Source organism: Zootoca vivipara, chromosome 6 (genome assembly GCF_965207765.1).
Source record: "Zootoca vivipara chromosome 6, rZooViv2.hap1.1, whole genome shotgun sequence".
Taxonomy (NCBI): domain Eukaryota; kingdom Metazoa; phylum Chordata; class Lepidosauria; order Squamata; family Lacertidae; genus Zootoca; species Zootoca vivipara.
Genome location: NC_142589.1, coordinates 608,613 through 630,529, shown reverse-complemented (window position 1 = coordinate 630,529; position 21,917 = coordinate 608,613). Strand labels below are relative to the sequence as shown.

Here is a 21,917-nt window from a genome sequence, read left to right as displayed (position 1 = left end):
AAGCTCCTGTGCAATCAAAAGCACAAGCAGATTGTCTCTGCATGTGATGAAGATTGAACCAAGAGATGGACGGATCCATCCACGTCAGTTTCACATGTGCTCACTCATAATCCTGTGCTGTCCTTTTTCTGCAGGGGACCAGGGCCGGTGCTAGGGTTTTTTGCACCCTAGGCGAGATCACCTTCTGCCCCCCCCCCCGGCCAATCATATTTCAAGCACAGGCTGGGCTTAGCAACATTTTTAACTGCTTTGGAACTTATGCAGGTGAAGTCTTTTTGACACTTATGATGTCTGTGTTGATAAGGCAGTCAGGAAAAGATAAGTGACTGGAAATGTGGGCGCACACCACGGGGGTCAAAATGAGGGGGGAAGAGAGACGGAATAACAATGGAAAGGCATGAGCACTGTGGGGAGAAGCTGGTAAAATGCGGGCTAGACAATGCTACATTCATTCAGTGGATTTGTAACTGGCAGACTGACTGAACCCAAAGGGTGCTCATCAATGGCTCCTCTTCATCCTGGAGAGAAGTGACTAGTGGGGTGCTTTATCAATCTTTATCATCTTTATCAATGACTTGGAGGGCATCCTGAGCAAGTTTGCAGATGACACCAAATTGGGAGGGGTGGCTAATACCCCAGAGGACAGGATCACACTTCAAAATGACCTTAACAGATTAGACAACTGGGCCAAAGCAAACAAGATGAATTTTAACAGGGAGAAATGTAAAGTACTACACTTGGGCAAAAACTTGACATGAGTCAGCAGTGTGATGCAGCAGCTAAAAATGCCAATGCAATTCTGGGCTGCATCAATAGGAGTATAGGGCCATTGCAGAAATGCAGCGTTCCACTTCAGCTCCGTCCAAGAAGGAAGCACTTCATGTATTTGAGTATTCATGAGCAGCCCTTTCCTTCACAGTAACAGAAGTAGACAGTCCACTGCAAAAGTCTAGGAATCCTCTAGAGCAACTATTATGCTTAACATTTCCCGACAAGCTAATAATTGAGGCACAGCAACTGTGTGTTGTGGGGGACAGGGCTTTAGAGCAACGGGGTGGCAGGTACAGCCAGGAGCCTTAGTGAAAGGCCAGGATGCTCATGTTCATGTTGTTTTGTAGCCATGAATTGGCCAGGCACTGCTAAGCATACAAGTGACTGGTTTCACCTGCAGCTCCATTTTGGGTCAGGCAAAAGAAGAAGCAGATGAATTTTAACAAGGAGAAATGTACGGTACTACACTTGGGAAAAAAAAAATGAAAGGCACAAATACAGGATGGGTGACACCTGGCTTGAGAGCAGTACATGTGAAAAGGATCTAGGAGTCTTGGTAGACCACAGACTTGACATGAGTCAGCAGTGTGATGCAGCAGCTAAAAAAGCCAATGCAATTCTGGGCTGCATCAATAGGAGTATAGCATCTAGATCTAGGGAAGTAATAGTACCACTGTATTCTGCTCTGGTCAGACCTCACCTGGAGTACTGTGTCCAGTTCTGGGCACCACAGTTCAAGAAGGATACTGACAAGCTGGAACGTGTCCAGAAGAGGGCAACCAAAATGGTCAAAGGCCTGGAAACGATGCCTTATGAGGAACGGCTTAGGGAGCTGGGTATGTTTAGCCTGGAGAAGAGAAGGTTAAGGGGCGATATGATAGCCATGTTCAAATATATAAAAGGATGTCTTATAGAAGAGGGTGAAAGGTTGTTTTCTGCTGCTCCAGAGAAGCGGACACGGAGCAATGGATTCAAGCTACAAGAAAGAAGATTCCACCTAAACATTAGGAAGAACTTCCTGACAGTAAGAGCTGTTCGACAGTGGAATTTGCTGCCAAGGAGTGTGGTGGAGTCTCCTTCTTTGGAGTCTTTAAGCGGAGGCTTGACAGCCATCTGTCAGGAATGCTTTGATTGTGTTTCCTGCTTGGCAGGGGGGTTGGACTGGATGGTCCTTGTGGTCTCTTCCAACTCTATGATTCTATTATTCTAGATGGGCCATTGGCCTGATCCAGCAGGCTCTTCTTATGCCTGCTCCTACTGAATGTCTTGTTGAGTAGCTCCTGATGGGTTACAGAGGAAGCCTAGAATTTTCTAGGCTTGCACTCAATATAAAACCCTTTAATCAAGAATGGCCAGTTCTAGTGCTTTATTAAAGGAAGTTGGAGACTCACAGCAAATCAGTCCGCCAGTTCTTCTGGTCTTTGCAGATGCAGGACAGACTTCGCAGCAAGGAGATGGCTAGTCCGCGCCCAAGCAAAAGTGTATACATTCTTTATACACAAAGGAGTATGTGTCATTTCGCTTGACCCAAACGTTACAGATAGCTCCCCTTTCTGGGCTCAGAGCCTAGCACTCCAAGCCCACAGATAAGGATAACAGCAAAGCAAGCCAATTAGGTTATATGAAAGAAAGTGAATGTAAACATATATGAGCTCATTACCACAACAGCTACCAGGGAAGAGGCGCGCGATGCGGGGCCGGGAAGAGCTTCACGCTCCGTCTGCTACTGGCAGGAGCCGAGGCACGCAGCTGGTGGGCGGGAGGCCACAGAGCCGACGCCGACACCATGCGTGCCAGGCCGCGCGTTGCAGCCTCTACGAGGACCAGCCGAGCTGGTGCACAGCTCCCGAAGGCCCTGGCAGGGAAGGGCGCTCCCTCAGCCCCATCGCCGCCAAGGGAGCCGGGCCGGAGGCGCGCGCCAGGAAACATCCTCTCGGGCGCAGTGGGGCGTGACGCTGGCTTCTCCCGCACTCCGGTTCGCTCTTCCGGCCGGCCGGCCTTCCCTTCCCTCGCCTGGGACTTCTTTCCTGCCGCTTCTGATTGGCTGCAGGAGTTTCCTGCAGCCAATCAGAAGCCGTGCTGGAAGGGGCGACTACGCCCCTCCTGCAGACGCAGGAAGTGGCCCCAGGCAGCGGGCACAGGGCAGCGGGCGCAGGGCGGGAGAGAGCAGTGGGCAGGCTGGCCAGGCAGCGCCCCTCCATTCTGGCGCCCTAGGCCGTTGCCTAGTTTGCCTTTATGGACGCTCGGGGCCTGCAGGGGATGGTTGCTGTGGCAGCAGACCAAGGTGTTCTGGATTAACTAATCCAGAATAAATATTGTCTCGCTTCAGTATTCACTGTGTCTTTCTCAGGTTAAATTCCCAATCCTGCAAAGGTCTACCCAGCAGTAAACCCCACTGGGTTTGATGGGGTCACACTTGAGTATACAGAGGATTTTTTTCATACTTGTATTTTTTGATACGACTGAACAAAACAGCTCCAGTTCTGGAAAACAAGTGAAGGTAATTCCCTTATGGCTTCACTGAGCTGTACACACCCACACATATACAGTATATGTCGGAAGCCTACCAATTTGTTCTCAGACAGCTGGGGAGAAATGTCTTTTTCTGAAGTCATGCAACCCTGAAAGAGGTAAAAAGAAAGAAAGAAAGAAAGAAAAACGCAACATGCCAGGCTACCCATTGGTTCTACACAACTAGAAAGGGTGATGAAGGCATCCTGTTCAGTCTGGACCTTTGCTGTCTTCCTGGCTTTGGCGTCTTCTCATTCTTGGCTTGGGATGGGGCAGGGAGCAGGAATCCAGTTCATTTGCATTTTAATGCAAAGCTATGTAATTCATCCTTCCCCAAACAGTACATGAACTGAAGCGTGGCGATCCTTCGAAATTTATGCATCTCCGAATTTTGTGACGCAGTTCTCCAATCAAACAGTGTGTGCCAAACTACACATATTAGGGAAAGTGTATCTCTTAGTGACAATAGTATGCAAAATGAATTATGATAGAATAATTGCTTGCAGGAATGCACATGTTAGGATAAATTTGCACTAAAATGCTGGTGGATTTTCTTGAGGAAAGTGCAAAAATGTGGAAAACTGAAGTTAGGATTGGAAAAACAAGAAACTGAAATGGAGACATTGGCCTGCTATGGTTCCTGGCTCCCACTGGACACTCAGCTCTGGCAATGACTGAGCACCCAACATGCAAACAAGCCACATTGTTACAATGGTGGCCATCTTTCCCTTTCTGCCACAATGCTGTTCCTTCCTAGTAACGTTTGGGTTATGTGCCAAGTCTCTGAACCTCCTGGCACCCCTCAAGTCCTGACACTCGCTCTGTCATTTATGTAGGCTTGCACAGCACATTTCATTAGCATGTGCACCCAAGGAATTGATTTAGTTCAACAAAGGAAAGAATTGGGGGGAAGTTGCAAGACAAACAAAGAAGGACAAGGAAGAGGTAAAGAGGCAAAAAGCTAACAAAACGTCTACAACAGGAGCAGTCAAGAAGTCAAAACAGAATTTTTCCTGCAGAGAAAAGGAGCTGTGCCAAGCTGACCAGGGGCAGGGTAGATCTGGAGGGCCATGGGCAGGGGGGGGGGCTCCTCCTCCTCCTTGCTTGCGTGCCACAAAATTAGCCTCTCACCCCCACTAATATCTCTCTACAAAAGGTGGCAAGCAGAGCTCAGGTGGAGACAGAGCCATGAGACAGACACAGGCAGAAGAAAAAGGCTGGAATAAATCTGCAGCTTCTGTCTCTGCCAACAGCAGCAGCAGCAGCAGCAGCAACAACAACAACAACAACAACAACAATTTATTATTTATACCCCACCCATCTGGCTGGGTTTCTTCCTGCATCTCTCTCTGCTTCCCTCCTCCTCCCTTCCACCTTTGTTGCTCTCCCCTTGCCACTCCCCACAGGTCGTGGCAACTGAGGAGCCGAGTTGCCACTCTGTGCTCTCTCTTCCTGTGTTCTCTCATCCCTACTCTTTGACCTCTGTGTTTCTGCCCCCCCCCCAGCAAACCCACCTCTGACATCACTTACCTTGGCCCCAGGTTGCTGCCCTGGCTGTAGGGGTATTGCTGAGTACAGTGATACCTTGGGTTGCGGACCCGATCCGTTCCGGGGTGCCGTTCACACCCCGAAAAGTCCTCAACCCAAGCGGCACTTTTGCGCATGCGTGTGCCGCGAAACCCGGAAGTAAACACTTCTGGGTCTGCCCCATTCGTAACCTGGAAAAACGCAGCCCGCAGCAGATGCAACATGAGATATGACTGTACATAAGAGATTCAGGGCACTGACCCCTAGATACATATTTGCACATGTCGCCTTATAGGTACAGACGTAACTTTAGTAGTTGAGTTTTACAGAAAGCAAGCCAACTAATTTCCCAATCAAATCACCCTAGTTGAATTCCCCAATTAATTTGCCACGCCAACTCCAGATCGCTCCAAATCAGATCTGTTTCAATGCACTCATATCCCCCAAATGAATCTCTAGATAAAGTCATTCTAATTTATTTCCCCAAATTTAATATCTTACTGCATAACCCAGATCACACACACACAATTTTATTTTTCCCAAATTCATTACTCATCAAGTAATATTCAGCACTTTTACAACAACAACAACAACAACAACAACAACAACAACAACAACAACAACCCCGCACATACAACATTTGGGGTCTCATGAGCCCCACCCCTAGCAACCCCCCACCCATGAGTCACTTTTCTTTCTTGGATTCTCCTTGAACAGAATTGGCCTTTTGGAGCCTGGGGTCCTGACTAGGCTGATCTAATACCTACATCAGCTACACACACGCAATTAACTTCTGACCTGGCCTATATTTAAATGCCCTTTCCATTATCCGACAAAAGCCCTTTGGATTCCAGTGACACGAGACAAGTCTGTGCTTTCCTTGTAACTCCATGCTCATCAATCCCTTTTATGTCAGGATTCAGCCTTGTTCCCCTAAGGGCTGAAGCTGGACTGGCTGGGAGACAGGCAATGTGAATTGGAGGCCAGAGCAGCCTGAGCCCAGCAGCTGGAATTCCGGACAAGTCACTCAGCCTATTGAGAGGCCTCCAGACAGGCAGGAAGTGGGGCACAAGGAGACCCTTTCTGGACTACCAGCTCATCTTCCTTTGTGCAATTAAAAGAAGAGTTGCAGCTGGATGACCCCGAAGTGAATGATATACTCTGCAGAATTTGCTGGCTTTCTGTTTGGAGGAAAATAGATTCAACATTCAAGAACAGTGGAGCCCTTTTGAAAGTGCTCTCCCCTCTTTCAGTACATGTGCGCCCTTTAATGTTCTGGGGCAAGCTCTGGACTCCAAATTCTGCATATTTGGAACTGGGGGTGGAGGGATTAGTTGTGGAGGGTGCCTCTTGGCTAGTGCCTGTGACAGCGCCAACTCACTTAATGCTGCAATTCCTAGAGCCCCACTGATTCCTTGGTTCTGGGGGCAAAATGAGTGGTTCTTCATGGAGTAAAGTTCCACTGGCCCCGTCATCTCCTCCACCCACCCGACAAAGAAAAGAATGTGTTTGCGTTTCACTTTTGCATGCGTGAATCTGAATGCAAACTCTGCGTTTCAGAGAATAAAGACTCTTTTTTTTTCTAGCAAGCCAGACCTGGGAGCTCTTTTCGTTTCCAAATTTGCAGCAATTCCTGCTGAGGAGAAATTCATCAAATTGCCTAGACGCAGTCAGGGAGCGGAATGACAGCCTGCGTGGCCCAGGGGGGAACCATCACTACAGATCATTATGTTCTGAGCAGCTTAAATATATTTTGTCCCAGAAAAGTATGGCATCAAATGCTCTGGAAAGATTTATTTGAAAAACAGCCGCTTTTAGGGGGGCCACCGGGTGTCTTTTAAATTGTGTTTTCTCTTTAATGCACTAGACTTCTTCCTGCATCTTTTATTTTCACTTACAGGAGTTGTTTAGAAATAATGCTCTGAAGGAGTGACTGGCTTGGGGATTTTTTCCATTTCTGGGGTGTTTTTTTTTCTTTGTTTACCTCCAACTTGATTTAGACGGATGGATTTGTGAGCCCCAGGAGTGCTTAGCACAGAATCACAAGAGCCCCCCTTGTCAAAAGGAGCCGCGGGGAAAAGGTTTCTCCTGAAGGCTATATCTCCTGAAGAGCAGCCATGTCCTTTGATCAATGAACAAAGTATGTAGAAGAGGAGTGGAGAACCTGTGGGTTACAACTCCCCCCCCCTTATCCCTGAGCATGGGAGGTGCCAGCTGGGCGGGTTGCAGCCCCCAGCCTCCCAAGGGCCAAAGGTTCCCCTTCCTGGCCACAGAGACGGCTCATTCACAAGACCCTGTTAGAGTGGGAAGGTGGGGTCTGCAAATACAGTCACCAGATCTCCAATCCCAGCAGAAACCCCACACTTTCTTTATTATCTTTGTGTTTTATGATTTTTATGATTCTTCTGATTTTGTAAGCTGGTCTGTGACCGTAAGAATAAATTCAATTCAATTCAATTCTTAATAAGATTTTAAAAAGCTTTTTCATAATACAATAAGATAAAAGAAATTAATCTAAATAAAAACTGAAACAGGAAAAAGCAAGGGCAACGCAGAGTCCCCTCTCAAAAGTAGCTTGCAACCAGGGCTTTTTCCCCAGCTGGAACTTGCTGGAACTCAGTTTCAGCAACTCTCAGGTGGTGCCATTGCCGTTCTAAGAGAACGAGGAAAGTGTTCATGGTGAGTTCCTGCACCTCTTTTTCTAGAAAACTGGTACTGGACACTCCTAGCTCTTCTCACCTGGGAGCTTTCCCTTTTTCTTGCAGTCTCTCACCCTGGGAGGATTCCCGTCCCCATCTCTCACACAGGGGCCTGCCTTCCTGTGTGTGATCCTTGGATCCCAATAATGGCCCTGAGCAGAGAACACCAGACGAAAACAAAAGAAGAGAGCAGAGAAAACAGAAGAAAGAAGATAAAAAGAAGCAAATAATAGAAACAAGAAAGAAAAAGAAAAAGGACTTCCAATTTCCCCTCTGTCAAAACCCCACATTTTCCTCTCCAATTTAGGGAGCCGAGATATAGAACCATTTGGAAACATTTTTCAGTTGTGCCCTCTCTGATCTAGCTGCAGATGCTTCCTCCATCACATGGTGGAGTCGGATCAGACCACAGGCCTGTGCAGTCCCAGGACTCTGTTTCTGGAGTGTGAATATGATGTCTTGCCCTGCTGTACATCCTCAGTGTCTAATACAGAGGCTTACTGCCCCTGTATGTGGAGGTTCTTAGCGGTTGTCATAGTCCGTTCACTTCTGTGTTTCCTTTCTGCCTCCATGCTTCAGAGGAAGGGCTGTGGGGTGCAGGCATCCACCTGGCATGCAGAAGGTCCCAAGTTCAATCCCCAGCTGTGAAAGTTTCCTGCCTGAAACCCCAGAGAGCCACTGCCAGTCAGCGTGGGCAGTACTCAGCTAGGCAGCCCCGTGATCATCTCCTAAGATGCCCTAGCTGTCCTGTGGAGCTGGGTTGAGATTTGAATGATGGCTGTTGGGGAAGCTCACAACCCTATTGATCCCTTTCCCCTCTTTGTCTCCAGCGCTCCATTTGCCCTCCAGATGGCGCTCCTCCAAGACGGCTTCCTTGGCACCCTGTACCATGGCACCTGCTCCTGCCCTCCGCCTCTCCTGCAGTGGCTCTTCCAGGTAAGCCAAGCAGCCCAGCTGCAGGCAGAAGGCCTTGCCACTAGATGGCAGCAGTGCCCAAGGTGTGACTGCGTTGGGAGACACCATTCATCACCTTTTGAGCTCCCAATAGTTCAGGGCACACTGCGGGGACACTGATCAATTAGCATGATTAATCCACTAAAACGTTAATCACTGGTTTTAAGATGCAAGTCCTCAACCTTGTGGAACAGACGCCTTTGGGCTCCCCAAAGCACCTTTGCTTGAACAAAGGACAATTGGGGCAGGGGCGGTGGAGGGGATCCTGTATCTCCCAAGCGCATCAGGACTTTGCGAAAAGGATGTTCAGTGCTGCTGGTGTGCCGAACAAGCCACACATCAGTTGACTTGGCCAGTGCTTGCAAGCTGGCGCATATCTAGCATCATTATCATGCCTAAAGGACCCTCCAAGTTGATTGAGAAGGAGGAACGGACTTGTAAATAATTGTTTGTCCTCTGTGGGGTGGAAGTTGGTATTCATTTTTGTTTCTTCGCATTTTGCATTCTCATTTTGTATTTTTATGTTGTGAACCACCCTGCAATCTTGGATGAAGGGTGGCATATGAATTTGTGTATACTGGGGATAATGGGATTTGTGTGACTAGGGATAAGGGGATTTATAGTCTGTGGCCTGGAGAGTCCACAGGTTAGTCATGCCAGCCTGATAGGGCATTGCCCATTTTGCAGATTTGATGGATGCAAAGGTGAAGATGGATGCCATCCTTTCAGAGCTGTGAGGCTGCTTTGAAGCACTCTGTTCAAAGCAGAGCCATGGCAATGGAGGGGGGGGGCTAGCTGGGTGAAGCCTCCAGAGGGGCGCCATTGAGGCTCCCAACCTGTGTGTGTGTAAGCAAATGCACTGGGTCTTTGACCTGGCTGAAATAAACCCTAGTTTCACCCCTGGTTCAAAACATACAATTCCTGCCTCCCTGCCCCCGGTTGAGCTCTGGAAAAGGAAAAGATTCTGAACATCCGAAGCAGAAATCAATTATGATTGGCGCTGATTGGCTAACTCCCACCCTCATGGCAGTTTTGCACTTTTAAAAAATGGTTATTAAAAGTGGTTATTAAAGTGACAAGTTCATGGAGTGCTTTAAAACAGGCATCTCCAAACTTCGGCCCTCCAGATGTTTTGGACTACAATTCCCATCTTCCCTGGCCACTGGTCCTGTTAGCTAGGGATTGTGGAAGTTGTAGGCCAAAACATCTGGAGGGCCGCAATTTGGGGATGCCTGGCTTTAAAAGAAAAGGAAAAAGTGGACAGGCTGCATGAAGCATATGAGGAATTTAGTTCACTGACTTGCGTCATTGCAATTGCAAGTTAGAAGGAAGATGAACTTCCCTTGTGTCTGTGGGACATGCTCGTTGGAGCTCTTTTTCAAACTTTATATCCATCTTCATTATCCAGAAATGGCCTTTCCTAAGTCATATGGCATGTTCAAACCACATCAAAATATAATGCTGCAACTTTGCTTTCCTGCCTTTGAGGAAACTGTATTTCTGTGAGGGGTTTGGGGATTTCTAAAGCCTCCTTAGTCTGAGTAGCTTCTTTGTGGGCCTTTTGCTGCCCAGATTCTGCATCTAGGCTGACTCCTCTTCTTCGATTCTGGCTCCTTGATCCACCAGCCTCCTGATAGCACAAACTGCCTCCTTGCTCACTTGAAGTCTTGTCCAAGTTTTCTAGTTCCTGAGCTTTCACCAGATTCTCTCTACATGTCCCATACTTGATTCCCCACCCACCCTAAACAATGAAGACTAGAAACTTGACTTTAAAACAAACAAACAAACAGAAAGTTGAAACAGCTTTAAGTTCTCAGGATGCCAAATTTTGTGTCTTAGCAGATGACGATAGAACTGTATCTGTTCAGAGATACAGGCATTGCACACAACCCCTCTATTTGCTCAGAGAATATTACCAGGAACTTACTATGGAGTCCCCACACAATGCTCAGGAAGTCCTGTTGTCTTGGTGTGTCCAACTCCAATATCATACTTGGTCTTGGGTTTCCCACACAGAAACAGGAAAGCGTTTGGAGAGCTTTCCTATATCAGACCCAAGGGTTCAGCTAGCTTAGCATCCTGTTTCCAGCAGTGGCTGTGGGTAGCCTGAGCAGACCATGGCGGCAAGAGCCCCTTTGGGGTGAACTGTCTCTTAATCTGGTGTTTCTGCTTGCAGTATCTCTTGTGGCTAGGAGCAGTGGCGGACCCTGGGGTCTCAAATTTCAGCGGCACCCTGTGCAACACCAAAATTCGGTGCCCCCGCCTCTTGCCTTCCATTCTACATCATAGAAGTGGCAAGACTCTGCGCCCAGTGTGTCATGCTCCTCTAAACCCGCCTCTGCCGGTAGACCCTGGTAGACCTCTCCTCTTCAGACTGGTGTGTTTTTACAGGTATATTCATTCTGTAGGACCCAGGTGGCGCTGTGGTTAAACCACTGAGCCTAGGGCTTGCTGATCAGAAGGTCGGCGGTTCGAATCCCTGTGACGGGCTGAGCTCCCGTTGCTTGGTCCCAGCTCCTGCCAACCTAGCAGTTCGAAAGCACGTCAAAATGCAAGTAGATAAATAGGAACCGCTACAGCGGGAAAGTAAACGGCGTTTCCATGTGCTGCTCTGGTTTGCCAGAAGCGGCTTTGTCATGCTGGCCACATGACCTGGAAGCTATACGCCGGCTCCCTCGGCCAATAATGCGAGATGAGCACGCAACCCCAGACTCGGTCACGACTGGACCTAATGGTCAGGGGTCCCTTTACCCTTTACCTTTACCTCATTCTGTAGTATGTCCCAATAGTGCATTAGTGATTGATTTGTGTCCACACATAATTCTGCTTTATTAGTTGTTCTGCGATACTTTCCCAGTATTACTGCCTTGATGCCATATGGAGAAGCACTCCTGGGCTATAGTGCAATGAAAGGGGGACATAAAATTGAGCAGGTCATTTGTGGTATAAAAAGTTAAAGGATTTCAGCAGGAAGCTATGGCACACACACCAGTCAGAAGCAAAGCAGTGTTTCCCTCCTGGAAACATTTGTAGGCACAAACGCTACTGAAAACGGGATCACATATAGCGACCCTAATGCCATCATGTGTGCAAATAATCACAACAAAAAATGTCTGGAATGGGCCCTGAGTGAATGCCCATCATTACACCTTGTGCTGGTGAGTTTCACAAATTCCACTGAATAAAACGGAATTCCCTTTTGTAAGTCCTAAATTGATTGTTGATAAGTTTTGATGAGTATCCCTAATATTATGAGAAAAGGAGAGGGAGAAAAATCTTTCCAGCCTCTCCTGTCCAGATGTTTTGGGCTGTAGCAGGACAGCTGGGCTGGCTGGGGCTGATGTGCTGAAAGTCCAGCTGCATCAGGCGCCTCCTGCACCCAAACTGTTTTTAGCTTGTCATTATAGGAAGTTGTTATATAACTTTAAGACCTTGCACCTGAATGGCTTCCCCAGAACCTCTTTCCCCCTCCCTGTCGCTTTTTCATTTAGACAGCAAGCCTGCGAGCCAGCAGTGTCTTGCCTTACTTGGTTGCATGTAGCCTGCTCTTCAAATGCTGTAAATAAATAGAACCTCTGAAGTGTGCTGAGTTGGGGAATGTTGATGCTGTGACCTCTAAAGCAAAGCCCAAACACTTCAGCCTTATCTTGGGTTGGGGGTTGTGCTTTGACATCTTAGTCTTAGTGCCTCCTTTCTCCCCCTTCCCAGCACTGCTCCCATTAACTATGTACCCCCAAATTTGGGATCCACTCCAAACCTGTTCCAAAGTTTTGCAGTTGATTTGCAGCATTTTGCAGCGAATGCCCCACCAGCAGGAGTTAGTTACAAACTCCGTGTTTGATGTATTTGATTACTCAGTTTAAATGCTGCAAAACAACTGCAAAACTTTGGAACAGGTTTGGAGGGGGTCCCAATCTTTGGGCTTCGTAGTTAGTTACATCCTTGAGCAGACTGCAACTATGAGCGATCCCGCTTGCTTTGCAGCTTCATTAACTATGGACCCCAAAATCTGGGATCCCCTTGAAACTGGTGCCAAAGTTTTGTAATCGTTTTGTTGCAAAAAAACCCCCCATGTTTTGTAGCACCCCACAAAAGGAGCAATAGACACTCAAACCCAGTGATCACGAGGTCACTCCAAAACCCAATGTTGTCTGATCCCCTTGAAACCAGTGCCAAAGTGTTGTAATTGTTTTGTAGTGAAAACCCCAGATTTGGCAGCACCCCACAAACAGAGTAATTTAAACTCAAAATGGGGGTCATGGGTATGACCTCAAAACCCAATGTTTTTCAATCCAAACTTTGGCAAATGTTTTACAGCATTTTGCAGTGAAAATCCTGTGTTTTTTGCAGCATCCCACAAATGGGGCAATAGACCCTCAAACCCGGGGGTCGCAGGGTCACCCAAAAACCCAACATAGTTTGGTTCCCTCCAAACTGGCACCCTTCTTTTTATTGTATGGTAAGTTTATAAGTTTAAAATCCACATATGTAGAAGAGTCAGCAGATTTTGGGGTTCGTAGCTCATGGAGCTGGCTGCCGGCACAAGCGAAGGCCATTTCTCTTTGCCCTTGGAGCCCTCCTGCACATCCGCCAACCCCTGGCCCGCTTCCAGCTTTCTCTGGGGATGTGGGGGCACATTGACAGGGGCTGCCTTTAAATACATTCTACACCTCCTTTTCCTTCCTGCCTCACATCACAACCAGCCAGATAATAAGGCTGTGCATTTACAGAGAACTCTTCCTGCTCCCAGCGGCACTTTGGCAGGGAGGGAGGCAAGCTGCACTCCGCTTACTTTCGCCCGTGTGGCAGATGCCAATGTGCATGGAGTGGTGGATCTCTCAATCTCTCTCACCACCCCCATGTGTCATAGATCACACAGGCAAGTGGTGCACCGGTTAGAGCAGTGTTTCCCACGGCACACTTGTTCTATGAAAAAAAATCCCGCGGCACACCAACTCTGTGCCGCCCTATATTTAGCAGCAGCCCTACCTTACAGGGTTGTTGTGAAGGTAAGTGGCGAAGGCATCCCCACCCTCAAGACACTTGCAGCATGTCATGAGGGGAGAGGGGAGAGACTTCAAATGGAAAAGGTGTAAAGAGGGAAATACTCACCGCAGGAGGAGGCTGTGGAACCGAAGGAGCGACTCCTGCCTCCGCCGGGAGCCCATCACCGGTTCTCCCAGGCCACTCCCGCACATGCGCAGCAGCTCCGGCCGCTTCCTATTGCTTAAGCGACAAATGAACTGCGCGCCAGAACTTCTTCCTTACAAATCGGCCTCGGACAGGGCTCGGGTAGGAATCCCTCCGCCGAAGTGAGGAGGTTTCCTCTCCGCCCGCCCCCCAAAATAATCCCTAGCATTTCTGAGGCGAACTCATGCAAAGAAAGGGAAGCGAAGACGCTCTTTCCTCAGTTAGTTTTCATCAAAGGAAGCGGCAGCGAGGAGATTTACGTCCAGGGAAGAAAAAAAGAGGGCGCTGTGCACGCGCGTCGAGAGTTGAATCCGCCGGAGGGGGTGGGGCTTCTCGTTTCTCTCCCTCTCCCAACCACCGCTCATTGGATTGAGTGACCTTAAGTCACGTTGGCCGGCTTCCTTTCCGGCGGGTCAGCGACGTGACGATGCGAATCGCCCTTCTCGTCGCGGCACAGTAGTGTGCCGCGGAACACCGTTTGAGAAACGCTGGGTTAGAGTGCCAAAAGCCTGGGAAACCTAGGTGAATATCACCCTCCCCCATAGCTGTGATTTTCATGAATGCATCTGCTCTGCTCTGGTCAGACCTCACCTGGAGTACTGTGTCCAGTTCTGGGCACCACAGTTCAAGGAGGATACTGACAAGCTGGAACGTGTCCAGAGGAGGGCAACCAAAATGGTCAAAGGCCTGGAAACGATGCCTTATGAGGAACGGCTTAGGGAGCTGGGTATGTTTAGCCTGGAGAAGAGAAGGTTAAGGGGTGATATGATAGCCATGTTCAACTATATGAAAGGATGCCATATGGAGGAGGGAGAAAGATTGCTTTCTGCTGCTCCAAAGAAGCGGACACGGATTCAAACTTCAAGAAAGAAGATTCCACCTAAACATTAGGAAGAACATCCTGACAGTAAGAGCTGTTTGACAGTGGAATTTGCTGCCAAGAAGTGTGGTGGAGTCTCCTTCTTTGGAGGTCTTTAAGCAGAGGGCTGACCGGCATATGTCAGGAATGCTTTGATGGCGTTTCCTGCTTGGCAGGGGGTTGGACTGGATGGCCCTTGTGGTCTCTTCCAACTCTATGATTCTATAATTCTATGATTTATTTTGTTCTGTGGCAAAAAACCAACTAATGAATTTAATGCTGTAACAGGTAAAAGGTACCACCCGCATCCCCAAATGCTGCAGTAATAGTAACGGCAGAACTGATAGGATATTTGGAATAGACGCGGGGGAAGGGGAGGAACATGAACAAATGGCTCTTTCCTTGCACCCCGTTAGCTCAGCTGCACAGTCAGGAGTGGGCCAAAACCTCCCTCTTGCCCTGTGTCCCAAGGTGTGTCCCAAGGCCCGAGTCAGCAAGTGACGCTGATGGCTCTGCAGCCGCCCCTCAGGTCCAAAGACAGCTCTCAATTGCCAGCCCAACTGGAAATGCTCTTGCAGCTGACTGACAGCTTGCCTCTCTGTGTCAGGCACCTGGAAGTGGATGTCAGCTGTGCTGATCCCTGTGTTGAAGGCAGAGAGGCCAAACATTCTTGCTTGATCAGGCTGGAGTGGGGTGTCCTCTTTTGTGGGACACTTCTTGCTTGAAGGAAGCACTTCCTGTCTCAGGGAACTGATCTCTACTTACAGCCCTTAGGGTTAAGATGGCTGGCTGGCTGCCATGTGTTACAGGAATTTATGTAAAGATTGGGGGGGGGGGTTGCCCCTCCAGCAGACATCACACACACACGCACACCGACTACCAAACTCAACACAATCACTCCTGCAAATGTCCCCACAAAACACTTCATCACAGTTTTTCCCTATCTCTGTTGTTGTTGTTTAGTCGTTTAGTTGTGTTCGACTCTTCGTGACCTATCTCTATTCAACAAATAAAACAATTCACTGATAAATGTATTTATGTACTGGCTCACTGGGAAAACTTTAGAAAGCCATATAAAATCGGTCCAGTATGGATTTGCGCCATTCCAACTTCGTTCTGTTTGGGAAAGGAATGGTTACCAAGGGGGGGAGTCTGGGATGTGAGCAGCCATAATCCCTGAAACCTGGGATCAGGTACGCAGCAGCCTCTTGCACAAGATTGGCATCCTGGCAGATGGGTGCCAGGCAGGCAGTCATCGCATGGACAGTGGCAAACCATCCAGGAATGGATTAGGATCTCAGCCAGGGGGAAAACCAGGAACTTGTAAATATTCCTATTGTATCACTTGATGGATGTCTTAGTGGTGGGCAAGGGAAGGGAGGTTGGGGGCAAACCTGACAAACTGGTTTCTGCCAGAAAACCCCTCCCTGTTTGTGACGTATGTATGATGTATCTGTATCTGTGATGTATGCATGATGGTATTTATGGGAAAAGGGGAAATGTATAAAAGAGGAAACATCCCTTTGTTTGGGGCTTCTTCCTGCTTCTTCTGTGGGGCGGGTGGAAGTCCTGTTGCAACAGTCTTTTAAATAAAGGTCAGGCCTACAGGCTGCTGTTTTGCTCCTATTTTCTTGGCTGGTGTCTTTGTTTGGTAATCCAAACGATCCCAGGATTTTTCCTTTTACACATGGATGCTTTAGCTGAGATTCCTACATTGCAGGGGGTTGGACTAGATTATCCTTGGGGTCCCTTTCAACTCTATAATTCTGTGATTCTATGGTCTACACAGGAACTGAATGCAGATAATGCTTATGGGGAGGACTTAACATACCTGAAAGTCCTTCTGTATCCAAGAACTTGCCCACGCGTGTAAAAGTATATGCTTCAGGAAAAATTGATGCTTAACATGCGCAAGGGAATTTTCATGCAGGAGAGGGGGCTGTTTTCCAACAAATACCCCCCCCCCCATTTTAAGGCAGAGGTGGTACAACGCAAACCTGGGAGGACTCTGCTACATGCCCTTCCTCAGTGTTTGAATCACCTCTGGGACATTTCTTCTGATGCATTTTCTCTCACATGCTTCTGGCCGCTGCTGTAAGTAATAATACCTGCACTATGTTTGGTGGGCAGGGAGCATTTTAAGTTCATTGTGTAGGTGTAATTTATGTGGTTGCTGCCGGTTCATGCATCTTAATCCAGAAAGGGCTGCAACAATGATCTTGTTTCTCCTACACAACTCCAGGCAGAAAATTCACCCCTGCTGTTCCGTGCATTGAGACGATTATACCTTAATGACTCAAGAGTTGAATCACAGAGCGCAAAGCTTTTCGGTTCTCCAGCAGATAGATGGAGAGAGCAGGGCCGTCTTAAGCATATCCGGCGCCTCTGGCAGCCCCCACCTCCTTTCCCAGAGTTTTCAACCTTTTTTTAGGGCTGGAGGAGGCGGGCAGCAGCTGGAGGATAGCTCCTCTGGTGGGGAAGAGGCGGAGGCTGGATGTGGCGCCTCCCAGCTCAGCTGGCCACTTCGTGTTGCGATGGCCACGGCAGGCAGCACATCGAGCGAGTGGGCCTGCAGGCTAAAAGGGAAAAAAACGTGCCAACACTCAGTGGGAGTGGCACACTCAGCACACTCGTCCGGTGTTCCCTGGACTCTCACCTGGCGCCCTCCAGAACTTGGTGCCACGGCGCCACTAGCCTCTATGGGTAAGACGGGCCTGGGAGAGAGTCAGGGACACTTGAGGACAGTGCTGGCATTGCTATGAGTGGGCTTCCTAAGATTGGCTGCTTGTTGCATCACCAGCGCCATCATCATCTTTACATATATATCCCACCCCCCTCCAAGGAGCTCCAGGTGGCGCACATGGTTCTCACCCTCCCCATTTCCTTCTCACAACAACCCTGCGAGGTTGTAGGCTGAGAGATGGTGGCTGGCGCAAGGCCCCCCTGTGAGCCTCATGGCTGAGGGGGGATTGCTCCCCACAAAGGAAACACATCTTCAAAAGAGAGGACAAAAAGGGAAACATATTTGCATAAGTTTTACATATGCTCATTTAAAGTTGTAGATCCAATTTTGAAATAATTACTGTAATTTAAATACCGGTAGCAATGCAGTCCAAGTCTCTACACAGTGGCCATTGTGGCCTCTCAGTCTGCTGTCCCTTCCCCCCTTTCTCTCCTTAGGGTTCTTTCTTATTAAAACCACACTTGGACACGAGCAAAAGACCTCTGGCCTGTGCATGAATCATTTCTCTTCTTGCCTATGGCAACCTTTCCCCCTTGGGTCTGGTGTGGTCTCACCTGCGGTGGCATTTTGATGAGCAGTAAACAGTTCTTCCTTTGTCACATCCGCTTGCGCTTCACTGGAAAACCCTCTAAGTGGTCGATAATGAACGCTACCCTCTGTTTGTCACCTGCGAATTCCCCCTCCTGCAACTTCAGGGTGTAATTAACTTCCATCTTGAACCCCAAGTACTCCTGCGGGTCACCACTAAACTTGGTTACAAGGGCCGGTACCTTCTTTCCAAAGGCTCTTCTGGAGGGGGGTGCCTGGTCTGCCAGCTGCCACTCCTCCAACCTCTCATTGAGGTATTTGAAGAAGTGTGCATGCACACGAAAGCCCATACCTATGACAAACTTAGTTGGTCTCTAAGGTGCTACTGGAAGGATTTTTATTTATTTATTATTTACTCTCATTGAGAAGTGTTGTGCGGTTTACCAGTTCCTGCTCCCGCCGTTTCTTGGCCTCCAGCTGTTGCGCAAGTTGGTGAGCCTCCACTCCGGCGTTCTCCGCTTCCTGTTTCGCCGCTGCAGCTTCAGCCTGCACGGCCGCCGCCACCGCTGCTGCTTGCGCTGCGGCCATCCCGAAAATAGCCTCAAGGATTGCTGGGTTGCTGTCAGGGGATTGTTGCGGCTACTCTCGAGTAAAGACGCTCCAGTCCGCTCGGTCTTTAAGAACTTTATTGTGCATATTATTTACAGTGCAGAGACATCAGAAAACAGACTGCCTAGTCTGATTCAGAACCCGGCAATGGCGCTTGTCTGCTTTTGCGCCAGCATAATAGTCTAGGAACCCCAAAATGCCGCCCCCTTGCCCTGCATCTGGAACTGGGCACCGGAAGGGGCTGCGTTCCTTCCCCTGTCCCTTGGCTGAAGCGTTGCAAAGGCTCCGACACCATCCTGCACTGCCCTTCCTCCTCTGGCCAGCTGGGTCGGTGTCGAGGCTCTGATACGTCTGAGAGCCAGGTCTCCATTCCGCTCCATTCCTCATTCCCTCCTCCTGACCTGCTGCTTGCGCTGTCACTGGGCAAAGTGCTGGTCAGGATGACTGGGGGAGGGTCCCTGTAGGGAGTCCCCCTGACACTTCCTGTGGCTGTTTTTAATATAATATATTATATTATATGAATTATAATAATATTATATTATATTACTATATTATATTAATATATTTAACATACACACATGTATTACTGACAGACTGGCATTGTATGTTAATGTTTTATATGAATTTTTTAAAAAATGACCTAATGGATTTCCGTTTTAAAATGGGGACCTTTTAGGCAACTGATGGTGTGTCCCCTGCTTCTTTTGCAGCTGATGTCTTGGAGCCCATTTGTCTCACCAGGTGCCTTCCAAACTCTCTGGGAAATCACCACTCCTCAGATTGCCTCAGCCGGTCAGTGTGGGGTTGTGGGAGGGGGCAGTTTGTTAAGATGAAACTGTACTTGTCTAGAAATGGGAGTTGTAGTCTGAAAGGCTTCCAGGTTGGGGGTGGCTGGGGAAGGAGTTCCAAACTTGAGCCTTTTGTTTTATTCCATTCCTGCCTGTACTGGGTCTAAGGTGCATTTCACACATTACACAGCAGTGAACTCGGGTTTCCTCCAGGACATGTGCTCAGCAGGGAGCCACAACCAACCCCAGTTCCTGGCCTGTGTGAGAGAGCACTTTAGGAACACAGAAAGTTTTCTTAATCAGAGTCAGAGCAATTGCCCCATCTAGCTCAGTACTGTACACTGACTGGTAGCAGCTCTCCAGGATTTCACCTGGGGAGTCTTTCTCAGTCCTACCTGGAAATGCTGTGGACCTTCTGCATGCAAACCTGGCCACCCACCAGGGCTGAAGGACAAGATGCCTCTCCCCTGCCCACACCCCACAGCCACTCCCCTGTACAGGCATTGACCAGATTGGGCAGCTGAATCCAGAGTCTTAGGTCCCAGAGGGCTAGCCAGGCTTTTTGTCCCGGGTGAAGCCTCCAGAGGGGTGCCCTTGAGGCTCCCAGCCTATGTGTGTGTGGACGCAAATGCACGTGGGTGTGCCAAACTGGGCCTTTGACCCAGGTGAAATAAAGCCTAGTTCTGCCCCTGGCTGAACCTTGCTTAGCGGGTTCAGAGAGGGCTGTGAGGCCCCCACAACTGTGCCTTGCAGTAAAGGGGAGCAGCCAGGCTTCTCAGTGGGTGTAGCTGGGAGGGGGCTGCCATGGCCTCTCTGCCTTCCACAAGCAGACAGGGGAGGCCAGATGCCTCACTGCCTGATGCAGGGGTGGGGAACCTCAAGACACGCGGCCAAATGTGCCCCCCCAGGTGTCTCCATCTGGTCCTGGAGACTCCTCAGGGATGGCTAGGGATGGATGACTCTGTCCATTTCGGTTTCTCTCACCCTCTCATTTTGGCAGTCTTAAGTTTGGTTCTCCACATTTATGTACTTGTGAATTTTGTTTCCTAAAGCCCTCTTGAAAATTTGTCAGCACTTCCCTAATGTACACGTTTTTGTGTGCAAGTTTGCCTGAGATGCACATCATTGCCAAGCATTTTTCTTAATGCATTTTGTAGGTTATTTTCAAAGTGCAAATTTTGAAGGACAGCTATGCTTCAGCGTATTGTTTTTGAAAGTGCAAATGAAAATTTGAACTGTGCCTTCTTTCTCCCCAACCTGGCCCCGCCCTTCCTCAACCCCGCCCCCTCTTCCTAGGCCACACCCCTCACTCACCTTACCTTACGTGGCCACACGCTAAAAGAAACTCTGCCTTTACAAAACGCTCTGCTGCCTTTCGATTCCTTGGCTGTTTTGCAGGAGCAGAAACTATTTAAACTCATTTCTAAAAGATTTGCTTTTGATGAGATTCGGCAGCATCTCTCTGTTTAAGGGGAGGCAGGGAAGATCAGCATCTTGTGTGTGCAGGTTTTCATTGCCTATGTGGGCAGCCACAGGCGAGAAAGATGTCTGATACTGCTTTAGATATTCTGTGCTTCTCTCCCCGCACTCTCAGCTGTTCCTAGGGAATTGCCTACTTTAGCGAGCTTCTCATCTGTTCTCTGGATGCCGCTCCACATACAAACGCTTCCCCCCCTTCCCTCCAAGCTTCCAGGGGGGGGGGGAGAGGAACACTTCAAACAGAAAGAAACATCTAAGGCGGCACCAGAGATGAGGGAGTCTTAATCTTCTGTTTGCTACATCCTCCTCCTCCTCTTCTTCTCCATGGCAATTAACTTCAGTGCCGCAAACAAAGATTAGGAATTCCAGGTGGGGAAGGAGCAGCGATGAGGTTATAAGTACTGTACCTGAGATTTTGCTTTCATGCAGTTGTCAGCCGCTGAGGGAAACCAGAGACACAAACAGGGAGGGAAAGATGCTGTCGCTCATGGGGCCAGACCAGAGCCTCTTGGTCGGGAAGCCCAGCTTTGCTCTCCTTGCATTGCCTGTCCCTTTCTCTTGGTGCAAGCTCCGCACAAGTGACTAAGGTTAGGAAGCGCAAGCCAGCAGCCCCAAGGCAGCCTTGGGAGGTTCCCCCTCCAGCCCCAGCCAAGCCTCCTCTTCTGCTTCTGTGCTGGTTGTGGAGGGAGAACTTTTTCTTCCTTCCTACTCTGCAAGGAAATCAGGATCCTGGGGGGAGGGTGCGTGGGTGCATTTCAATCCTTGGCCTGCCAACTATGGTTCATATCTGGATCAGGGGGCCCGTGCCGGGAATATGTTTGCATGGGCCATTTGTGCAATATCCCACTGAAGTGAATAGGAGGTTTGCTTTCCTCCAGTACAAATCCGGTGTAGGTCCTGTGTTTGTGAATGGTTGGGGTGTGTGTGTGTGAGAGAGGGAGAGGGAGAGGGAGAGGGAGAGAGAGAGAGAGAGAGAGAACGAACAAACTTCTCTTCCTCCTTTTGGCCCTTTTACAACCATTTGCACAAACTCAGTCACCTTCCTCATTCCCACAAAGATCTAGTAGCAGTACTTACAGACTTGCTTATTGTTTGCAAGAGTTATCCAACAAAAATCTTGTTTTGCTTCAAGAGTAGGAAACTGCCAACATGTATACCATTCTTTCCTTGAATTGCAAGGTAACCCACATTGAGCTCCAATAGTGCTATGAGGTCTACTTGTAAATAACAATCTGCTTTTTATCCCTCCCCTCCTTTTT

At 48.8% G+C, this 21,917-nt stretch overlaps 1 protein-coding gene across 1 annotated transcript in view; it reads left to right on the top strand.

The window, feature by feature from the left end:
- FAM178B (family with sequence similarity 178 member B) overlaps window positions 1-21,917 on the top strand; it is a 180,628-nt gene that overhangs the window by 24,903 nt on the left and 133,808 nt on the right. Inside the window, exons 7-8 of the mRNA XM_035118861.3 lie at window positions 8,339-8,444; window positions 19,102-19,183. Coding sequence (XP_034974752.2) covers window positions 8,339-8,444; window positions 19,102-19,183 — 188 coding nt within the window. The remainder of the gene's footprint in view (window positions 1-8,338; window positions 8,445-19,101; window positions 19,184-21,917) is intronic.